This window comes from Syngnathoides biaculeatus, chromosome 5, assembly GCF_019802595.1.
Source record: "Syngnathoides biaculeatus isolate LvHL_M chromosome 5, ASM1980259v1, whole genome shotgun sequence".
NCBI classification, from domain to species: Eukaryota; Metazoa; Chordata; class Actinopteri; order Syngnathiformes; family Syngnathidae; genus Syngnathoides; species Syngnathoides biaculeatus.
The window spans coordinates 1,116,890-1,127,971 of record NC_084644.1 but is presented as its reverse complement, the minus strand read 5'-3'; the positions used below and the strand labels follow the sequence as shown (position 1 = coordinate 1,127,971).

The window sequence follows — 11,082 nt, the reverse complement described above, 5'->3', positions numbered from 1 at the left end:
CCCCTTCTCAATCACTTACCTGGAGAAAAACCACGCAGGGAAGGAGGAGAACATGCAAAGTCCACACGGGAGGGGCCGGCGTGACGGTCTGAGAGCTGATGAATGCGCATGTTGATGAATGTTACTAACAGGGGAAGACGCGTACTGGGAAATCCCCCCCGGTCTCATCGTTCCCCTTCTTCTACACAGAGGTAGCCAACATCCCAATAAAAACAAAAGTTGATAAAAAGATGTACACATAGATGTGGGTTCACTGTCTGCGTCTTTCTGAGACGTCCACGGCGAACATGAACACTCGGCGCATGTTGAAGCACGGATGGGGATGTTGCAGACTGGCCGGAAGTTTACAAAATATGCGCATTAATAGACGCGCATGCGCATTAATCCCAAGGAGACTTTTCAGCACGGGGAACGCTCAGAACGTCACACCGGAAAGCCCGGAATCAAACCACAGCGACTGCTAATACTCATCCAAGTGACGGACGAGGCTACTTGCGCCGATCTGCTTCGTCGGCTTCCATCACGGCGGCGGACGACTGCTCGCTAGCTAGCTAGCGAGGCCTGTTGTTTTACGAGGTGTCCGCAGTCTTCGTGTGTAGACGCAGCGTGTGGCTCGTTCCACTTTTGTCAGGCCAACATGATGGAAACGTAACTGGCAGCTTACGAAAATTGGGCCAATATGTCGCAGGTGTCCAACTGGTGGCCCGGAGTCACATGCGGCCCTCCACTTCATTTTATGTGGCCCGCCAAAGCAAATCGACTTCCGTCGCTCTTGCTAAAATCTGCAAAAAATGTATCACATAACAAAAGAACGCCGGCCGAAGTCTTACGAATGATGCGCCTTAATGAAAAGGCTGCGGTACAATTCCCGCAAGTGGAAAGGACACGAGCGCGAGTCCGTCATCATTCGCACGTGACTTGGATGCGCCACGAAGACTGGATTTGGTTTTCCACAGGGTCACAGAGCAAATAAAGTCCGGCGTCGAACGTGAACCGAGTCAGACGGTCCAAAAATTCAACTTTATTAAGAAAGCTATCGACATTTGAACAAGAACGCTGCCCACACGTTGAGTCGAAACAGCGAGAAGAACGGAACGTTCCAGAGGCGCAGAAGGGGAGCCCCGAAGTCTACATGTTGCCGTGCAGGAACAACAAAACGTCGACGTTTTCCGGCTGGAGCGTCGCGCGTCGCTCTTCGGCGAGCCCGCCCGCCGCGACGTTAAAACATCGCACAGGCGGCGCGCTCGTGGCCGGGATGGCCAACACTTTCTTGGCGACGGGCACCAGAGCGCCGCTCCGGTCCTTCCAGAAGTCCAGCAGCGAGTGGGCGGCGGCTATCTTTTCGCTCATGTAGTGCTGCACCAGGTGGCGCCCCCACGAGCGCTCCGGCCCCCGATCCTCTTCCTCCTCCTCCTCCTCTTCCTCGTCTCCCGCTTCCATGCAGGCCGCAAAGAAGTCGTCGAGCGCCGAGACTTCTGTCGCCGGGGGTCGACCTGACACAAAGACCCGCACGGGTTGGTTCTGGCCTTCAATTGTGGTTTCAAATGGAGCCAATCTGCCTTGTTGAACGCCCCCCCCCCCCCCACTAATCGACAAAAGAACTCTGAATGGGCCAGATTTTTGCCCGTTTTCATTTTTGAAGACGACAACGATATTCAAATAAACAAGAAATGAAGAATGCGGTAAACCCCCGCTCCATCACCCCTCGCTGTCCCGCTACTTCACATTTTTGTACTGTTATTGCTCAATACGTTGCCCCTCCGCTCCTGTCATTTTTTCAACCCTCTCTGGACCAAATAAATTATTTTCAAAAAATGATACCCTGGACTTAAAATTTTCGATTATATGAAACCCCTGCTTGGAAAGGGTTAAACAGCATTTTTTTTGTTTGTTTTTTTTTTGCTGTGTTACAAATTTCGATATTTTGGCCATTTTTGATCACTCGGCCCATGGAAGTAAATTAGTGCCACCACGATTTGGTTTTGAAACGTAAAGTCATCACATTTTCAATAGTTGCATTTGGCTGTAACGTTTCAATGTTCAAAATTCAACCGGCTACAATTCGCTGTCTGTGCCACCAGGCGGCGTTACCTCAGGTCAGAACCGAACAGCCAGCCAATCGCAGTTAATCTTCCTTAGTCACGTGACGTCACATACGAAGAAAGCGTAACTGGATTGGCTGAGTGGTTCGGTTCTGACCTGAAGTAACCCCGCCGGGTGCCAGAGACCCGCAAATTTTAGACAGCGAATTGCAGCAACTATTTTAAATGTGATGACTTTACATTTCAAATTCAAATCCTGGTGGCACTTATTTCCTTTCATATCGGTCTCTCGACGTTGCCTTTAAATATGTGTGCGTTGCACACACAGCAAAAAAAAAAAAAAAAGACAGTTTTGCAAATGTTTGAACTCATCTTCATGTTATTATTAATCCGACCCGAAACATTGAGCAAACAACGTTCCATCTTTTGCAAGTTTCAACATGGTTTGTTTCAAGTCCTCCAACAAAAAGTTTTCAAATGTATTACGCTCGCATCAGTTTTATTTATGGCTTTCAAGAGAAACAATTTTTGTGTAAAGCAGTCAAATAGTTTCCCTGTAATCTTTCTGTATCTTTGTTGTTGTACGCGTCAAGTGTAACATTATTTTCAGCCCATGTTTTTTTTTTTTTTTTATTAATCAACAGATGAACTCAGTATCAGAATTTCTCTGGGGAATTTTGGAATCAGCCTAATAAAACAAATGAATAAATAAATAAAGTCCATATGAGTCTGGTCCTACTATGATTTCCTGTCAGTCAATCAATTAATTAAAAGCTTCATTGAAGCAGATAATAAATAACGCTTGTTTTCACAAAGAATATTCTTGGGTAAAAAAAGAAAAATGTGCGTGTCGGGGGGGGGGGGATTATAATTATTATTTTTTTCCCCCCAAATTATACAGGGTTCCGCTGCATACACACAAAGAGCGTATGGGGGACGAAGTACACCCCCCCGCGGCCCCCCGCGGGACGCTGACTCACCGAGCGCGGCTTCCTGGGGCGCCTCCAATTTCTCGGTGAGCCGCGCCAGGGTCCCGATGACCTCCTCGTAGTCCTGCACGCTGACGCTCTTCCTCAAGAAACTCCTGAGGCCGGGACAGAGGGCCGTGGCCGCCTTGTGGTACAGATGGATTTGGAAGCGCGAGTCCAGCGCCTGCGTCAACTTCGCTTTTAGCTGGGGGCGACATCGCAAGTCCAGGATTTTGACGCGCGCCGGTTTCACACCAAAGGAGTCCTGCGCTAATTTTCAGGCATGCAACGGATTTGACAATGAATTCTTCAAATCAATCAATAGCTGACGACAGACGCTTGGCCAACATCGCCAACGGACGAACATATTCGATTGGCGGCGTCGACCGCTGGAGGAAAAGCTCGATGCTTCGTTATTTTGGAGCCTCATTCCAGACACGGTAATTACAGTCCAGTTTTTGGTTTATGGCAGATTACGTCCTTTGGAGATTTCTTTTGAAGGTCTCACCTCTGACAGGCGGCTTCATCGGCCAATTGATTGAAACGTCGCTTTGGTTGCCTCTTACCAGAAATGGAAACATTACTCAGCACGTTTAAGACGCAAGTCACTGTCAGAGTTTTATGAAATCCATACAAAAAGACCAACCTCAAAACCCAAAATTAAGAACTGCAAACGCACTCATAACAATAACGACAGGAACAAATGTAAGTCAAGAGCAACGTTTAGCTTGATTTTCTACAACTGCAGTTTGAAGTTCTGGATATCCGCAATGCCGTGAGTTGTGAGGAGTAGTACCAGTTGTAAATCCGCAAAACCACCTGTTCTGATTCCGTTGGGACGAAGGAGGCTTTACTGTACCATAACTTGACTCAACAACACCGTCTCAAATTTTCAAGACGAGATTTCTTTTTTGTTTTGGCTTTTAGAGGGGATCGTTCGGGTACGTCAGCGGTCGCTTAGATTACCTCTGTCACAATCAGACTGTCTTCATCGCAGCGCAGCAAACCCTTGAGCAAGGTGGCTTTGGTGGGGAGGACCAGGTGCAGCGTCGGCGCGTCGGAGGAGAGGTGCCGCGCGGCCTCGTCGAACGGCGTCAAGAGCGCCACCACGTCGCCCAGCAGCGCCGCGTCCACGTCGTCCAGGAAACGCAGCTGGTTTCGAGCCAGCAGGACATCGTAGAGTTTGCCGCACTTCAGGGCGTCGTCGACCCACTTGAGCGTGGCCAGTTTGGAATGCCATCTGGTCTCCGCGGCTTGCTGCAAAAACGGCTCCAGTTCCTCCTCCAGACTAGAATTCAGTCCACGTCGACGATGCGCGCTTGTTACAAATCGGCCCAAATCCACGTCGATAACACACGACCAAAAGCTTTCCTGACAAATTGTTTCCATTTCAAAAAAAAAAAAAAAAAATAATAATAATTGACGGCCGACTTTTCTTACGTGGCGCTTCTAAGGTGGCCGACGAGGTTCTTCGTCGCGGCCAGCAGCTCGACGACGGGCCCGTGGAGCGGGTTCTTCTCGTCCAGGGCCTCAAAGACCTCTCGGAGGATGGAGGTGATGTTGCGGCCGGCACACGACACCGCGGTGCGATCTCGGAACGCGGCCGCCGCGTCGGGGCCGCCGTCCGTCACGAAGACGACGTCCTCGCTCGGGATGCCGAATTCCTACCGGCCGGGTGAGGGGCGACAACATTAATAATCACGCAAGGAGCAGTAATAGTTGTCATTGGAAAAAAATACTTGATACTTTGGTGCCTTGGATGCATATAGAGTGATAAAACTCATCAGAATTTGAAGAAAGAAAAAAAAAAAATTGCCACGGACGGAAGCGCGAGGATGCGGTCCACCACCGGACATTCGGTTCTACCGGAGTCCCCCGAAAGATCTCGATTCCCCCGCGAGGTCCAGCAGTTAAGCATGAAAGGAGAACCCCGACAAGACGAGACCGTCCCGCCAGCGAAGACGCCCACCTGAAGGATTTCCCCCGCGGTCCTTTCGACGTCCTCGGCGCCGAGCAGCTCTCGCGTGGCCAGGACCCGAGCGACCGGGCGCCACCGGCGGACGTAGTGGGCCCGCAGCGTCAGGTAGCGCCGGCCGCCCCTCGCTTCCGTCCAAACGTCTGTGCTGACGGCGCGGCCTTGGCACTGGAGCGACAAAGCATCACGTCGTGCTCGCCCGCACGGCAGCAAAAAAATAAAAAATAAAAATCTAATTTAGCAATTTTGGGATGCTGTCGGAAACTACACGTGGAAGGCTCACGCGGTCAGACGGTCCCATTTTCAAAAATTTACTGAGGATTTCAAATTTTTTCGGCAGATCGTAAATGCCTATTTGGCATCCTGACTATTCACAAAAACAATTGTGACGCCGGCAAAGACCTGCAATAGTTCCCGCGCTTAATTTTAAGATTGATCATATGCTATTGCGTGATTGCAAATGGCCTCCCGCCGCCTCATCAGCTCACCGATCCCTCTGGTGTATTGTGGCAACATCTGCAGTGGCGTCAACGTCAAAAACAGCTTGAGTGACAGTTTATGAAAGAAGCAAAAATATATATGTATTTTTTTAAAAGTCCATCCATTTGGTTTAGTTTTTCATGGTGAGGTGGAAAAAAAAAAAAGGAGAAAAATCCCAAATATCTAAAAATGTCACGAGTATTATCACAAAACGTTGAAATCATGACACTTTACTTGGGACATGTGACGCTTAAGACATTTCGGCGTTAAAAGTTTTTCAAAATATGATTTTCTTCTTCCCTGGAGACACTTGTGTCCTTTTAATGGCGAGCAAGTGGCAAGAAGCGAAATATTTATAGCAGTAAAATGAATTGATTTTCAAAAGGAAATTCAGCAGCTCTTTACAATTTCGCATCAAATGAAATTCTCATTATATTTATTTGTTTGTTATCGTTTATACTCTTATTACGCTGGTTTGACGTTCAGTAATCGCGCCCACCCACGGGAACCAAAATCTCTCTTGCTGGTTCCGACACGGATAGTTTAGTGCGGCGGACTTGAGCTCTTTTCCGGTTATGGCTGTCTGTTTTGGGGGCTTTCGTACACACCCTGCTATTGTTTCCGGAAGGGAAAATGAGTGACTGCCACCTAATTTATTCTCTTATTGCTCGACCCCAACGAGGCTAACGTTCATAACAAAAGTTATTATGAAATCTTTTTTACTCGTAGCAGGAGCCAATCGCGTTGCGGGGCGTGTCCTGGCCGCAACCAACGTGGGATTTCCGCCGCATTGTCTAAGCCAGCGGCGGAAAATGACCTGCCGCAGCTCGTCCACGACGTGTCGCTTGGTTCTGTCGTACTCCTCCCGCAAGTGTCGCGAGACGGCGCTCGCAGACGGCAGCAGCTCCCCCAGCGGAACGTTTCTGCCGAACCTGGCCCCGATGACGAGCAGCTCCCGAGCCACGTCCGCGAAGCCGCCGCCGCCGCCGTCCGCCAACGCCGGCGGCCGCAAATCCCGCCAGCACATGCGGGCCACCTTGGCCGCCAGGCGCGTCTTGACGCCCGGGGGCAACTTGGCCTTTTCGGGACTCGGCGCGGTCGGACATCTGTGGCGAATGAGGCCGCTCGTGCCCGAGTCGCTCGTGTACTTGACCGGGACCGCGCACGTCCGACACGCGGCGTAATCGGTGTCGACGCCGTCGCACTCGATTCGGGCGAATTTGCCGCAAATGGCCGATTTGCCCCGAATCTCTTTGAGTTGGACGCACGGGTCCCGGTTCCTGACTTTGCTGCTCAGCTCGGACTTGAGGCGTTCTTGGGTCCCGGTCGGCGACTCCATCGTCCTCCTCGAGGCTTCCGCGGGAGTGGATTCGGATTCGGGCTCGGGCTCGGGCTCCCTCCCGATCCCAGTCCCGCCCAATCCCGTGGGACGCTTTCAATAAGTAAATAAATAAAGGCGCGTATTCCTCTCCCACGAAAGATTGACAGCATTCCCGTCCAATCCCGAGTGGGTGAGGGTGGGGGCTTCATTATTCTTCCACGCCCACTTGTTCGCAGTGGAGGTTCTGAGGGGTTTGTGGGGGAACCAACAGCACCGACGCGACGTCGAACCGGACGGATTCTGACAGGTGAAAACGTTCAAATGCCGATTTGATCGGAGTCCAAATCAAAGAGAATATGTCAATCATAATAATCGCGCAATGGGCAAAAGGCACTTTCTGATTGGCTGCAATAAATTATTGCCCCCCCCCGCCCCTTTCCCCTCCTACTACCTGATGATTATGGAATAGTCGTGTCACTATTGCAATAATTTTCTCTTAAGTCATGGAACTCATTGCATTTATTTCGAATGAATGCATCAAGAGGATTGTTGGAGGTTTTTTTTTTTTTTTTTTTTTTTTAAAGTGGATGAAATCATGATTTGTGGATTGGTTCTTTACACAAAATACTACGAAACGCGAATAGAGAATCGAAAATGTTTGGCGTATAGAATGTGGAAAACCGTACCCTACTGACCGAATGACAAATGTGCACAATTATCACCTTTTATGAGCAACGATCCAAATGATTATAATTGTTCTCTTATGTTCAAGCTACGAGGGGAAAAAAAAAACAACAAAACAAATGAAAGTAATTTGCAATGATGGAAATTTACGTGGGATTTCCAGGTCGGGCATGGATCAGATCCCGCCTCAAGTGCACGGAGGAGGTCAAATATTTCGTTCACAAGTGGGGGCACTTAGTCGGATCCGATTGCGGTGTAAAAAAAAACGGGCTCAGTTCTACATATGTGTGTCGGCTCCGCACGGGTGAGAAGCAGAAGCAGGGGCTCAAGAGTCGAACCGCCGCCCCCCCCCCCCCCCCCGCATCGAGAGGGGCCACTCGAGGCGGCTTGGGAATCGGACCCCCCCCCCCGGTGAGACGTTCCCGGCACGTCCGAGCGGAAGGAGACCACACGGGACACGATGCGGGGCCCGACTCCGTCTCTCAAGTGGCCCGGGAACACCTTTTTCTGGGTCCAGAACTGGACGAAGTGGCTGGAGCTCAACTACTGACGCAGAAGAAAAATCACCTGCAATTCACCGGCGCACTTTCTCTCTTTTCCAATGTAACGGATTACAACTACTATAAACGGCAGCACCCTTTTACATGTAGTAATTAGTTACTTGCCAACACCAATAAAGTGAATCAAGCGGTGTCCCGGAAGTCTCGATTACTGGAGCGACATTGACTCGCGGGAATCCCGACGAAATGTCCGCCCCCTGTGACGATGACGATGATGGTCGTGATGATGAGGATGAGGAGCTGTGCGCATGCGCGCTGCTCTCGTCGCGGGCGAACATGAAGATGGACCTTCTGTGGAGGATCCTCGCCGCGCTCACCTTCGACTGCTTCAAGTCGTCCTCGTCCAGCAGGTGCGCCTTCGCCTTCATCCCCATCACTGATTTTGAAATCATAAATCCATTCGGATGCCGCGCGGGATTTTGCTTGCGTAACGTTTGCGCGCATCGCGGACGGCGCGGCGCTTTCTTTGGCGTTGCTGTTTATTTTGTTTATAATTTGGTTTTGTTTTTTTGCTTTTTGGTCGCCGATTTTTCTGCCGTGCAGTTCAAACGTCCCCATTTCTAAATGATGTCATATTTGATGATAACGTTCCGTAGCGCGACTGGATCGGTTTGACATTTGTTGCACTTTGAGATTTCGAGCTCTCTAGTGACGTCACTAATTGAACGCGGCTTGTGCTCGTTGGTATCACAAATGTTCCTCACGGCATCCGCGAGATAAAAATGATGGAAATGTTTTTTTTTTTTTTTATCTATTATTGTCGCAGTAGTTGATTGAATTTTTTTTTTTGTTTGTTTCTCCAGTTGACTCGAATATTTTTCCGATCTAATGTTGGACTCGATGAAATGTATTGAATTTAGCAATTCCATCTTTCTTCTTGTTGCAATTCAAACAATTGATTGAAATTGCGTTTTTCTTCTTGTTGTTTTGACTTCATATTCGGGTTAGTCTTTTGAAGATTAATTCTGCAATTTTTTCCGAAAAGATGCAGTCTTGTTCATTTCTAAAAACGTCAAATGTGATCCTTGGATTCCGATTGCATAAAAAAAAAAAAAAAAGGAGAAACGATGTGAAAGCAAAAGTCGGCCCTCCCGTCCTTTTCTGCCATTGATTCATTATTGATCATTTATAGTTGAACTTGATCGTAATGACTAAAATGTTCATTTTTGAATGCACGCGGGGGAAAACTGCATCTGACTTGATTCGGGCAACAAGTGACAAAAGGATGCAAAGTATCACATCGGCCTGGTAAAAGTCACAAAAGGGAAAGTTCTGGACTTTCAGTCATCTGATTTATTATTTTGAGGTTAAAATCACATGCAACAATAATCGGTCAAGTCCAAAGGGGGAAAAAAAAATGCAACAGGATTCAAAGTATTATCTGGAACTACGTTCAAGTCAATTGAGGGGCTTCATTTCGATAGGAGTACTTTGTCATCTTGAGGCATTTTTAGGTACCTAACTTTTTAGGGGTGTCTATCATTCACAAATTTTTGTGAAAGGGACCTTTTGACAAACTTGCTTCATTTCAATGGACATTGTGCTGCTCCTGCTGTGCACACCTGGGGGGCAGTATACTTGTTTTGGGGGGTGGGGACAGACGCAACTCCTCGGCAAGCTGTAGTAATATTACATACTCTTTGCAGAAGAGAAAGAATATATACAGTAATCACCCACTACATCTCGGTCCCAGAATAGTTTTAGTTTGTTCAATATTTATCTGGCGTGTGGTCTCCTCAAAATAGTGTTCAAATCTATTTGTATTGTTTAAAAAGCTTAAAAATGTAAGTAGAATAAATGCAGTCATCTTCTTGCGTGCATTTTCAGTATTTTTGTACTGATTGCAGGGCAGGTCTGGATGCAACCCTGAGGAGCGAATAGTGTACTTATGTGTGTTGCACCACCGTTTGTGTTCAAAGGGCGTCGCAACGTCACTTTTAGCTTCGTCATCCCATCAACAGACAAAGATGATGCGGTTGTTTCAAAGAAGTTTTGAGGATAAGCAGAGTTTAGGGAATTTGGGTCGCCCCCCCATATAAATTGCGACTCCGCACGGTTGTTGTACGGCAGGCACTTCAGTCTTTTTGCCCCCCCCCCCCCCCATTCAGGTCCCCCAGCAAACTGAGCTCCAGCCAGCACGGCAGCCCCAGCCCGGACAGCAGCTCCCTGACGGACTCGCTGTCCCTGGGGCCCGACGCGCCGCACTGCCAGTGCTGCGTCTCGTACGAGGCCCGCCTCAAGCGGCTGTCGTGCGGCCACCTGTACTGCGACGCGTGCCGCCACCGCATCGTCAACTTGGCCTTCCGGGACATCGAGGGCCTCTCCGACTACCCCTGCCCCATGTGCAAGTCCCTGAGCCGGCCCGCGGCGACGGGGTGCTTCTGGGGCCCCCGCGGCGGGCGGGTGGAGCCCGCCGGCTGGTGGGGGTGAAGCTCTCGCCGGACGACCCCCCCCCCCCGTCTGCCTTTCTGTGACTCTTCCGGTGTCCGTCGCAACCTGCCCATTGCGAGATGTCTTCTGAGGGGCGGGGCCAAAGAGCACATACCGGAGGAGTCACAGAAAGGCGTACGTACCAGTCAGTCCTCGCCTCGAAAATATTCAAAGCGCTGTTGTGAATTTTGCCGTTGCTTTGCTTTTGTGCTAAACAGCTACTTGAAACGTTTTACAGTCGGACAGTCTCAAGTTTACACGAGGTCAAAGGCCAAGTGCAATTTTTTTCGAAAGCGCTTCGGATCGGATTCGCCGCGCGAGCGTTTTGTGACGTTCGGACGAGACGCAAACGTTTTTAACTGGTCCAGATCATATTTATTTTGTCTAAGAAAAGGAAAGAATAAAGTTTTGTGTGGTGCACAAGGGCCCAGTGCTGCTTTTTATTTTGTCAAATGACAACAAAAACATGCCGCATACAAATACAAAATGTACATCCGGTAAATCCGTACCAAAAAGTCTTGAATTGGAAAATAATATCATCTTACAAATACAAAATGGTATAAACGAGATAAGGAGGACGGGCAAACGGTGGGAGCCATTTTGCCACAGGCGGCCATTTCCT

General features: G+C 49.1%; 1 protein-coding gene across 2 annotated transcripts; it reads right to left on the bottom strand.

Annotated features, from left to right (window-relative positions):
- Window positions 1–1,001: 1,001 nt before the first annotated feature.
- Window positions 1,002–7,809, bottom strand: LOC133501332 (E3 SUMO-protein ligase ZBED1-like). 2 transcript variants are annotated; one of them, XM_061821018.1, is made up of 6 exons: window positions 6,189–7,809; window positions 4,980–5,179; window positions 4,451–4,674; window positions 3,977–4,298; window positions 3,023–3,215; window positions 1,002–1,493 (listed from the first exon to the last, which is right to left on the bottom strand). In XM_061821018.1, exons 1-6 carry the CDS (start codon window positions 6,802–6,804, stop codon window positions 1,129–1,131), a joined length of 1,920 nt encoding a protein of 639 aa, XP_061677002.1. In that variant the 5' UTR covers window positions 6,805–7,809; the 3' UTR covers window positions 1,002–1,128. The 2 variants fall into 2 exon arrangements, with proteins under 2 accessions (XP_061677002.1, XP_061677003.1); XM_061821019.1 differs by having other exon boundaries at window positions 4,980–5,153; window positions 6,283–7,809.
- Between the last annotated feature and the right edge of the window lie 3,273 nt (window positions 7,810–11,082).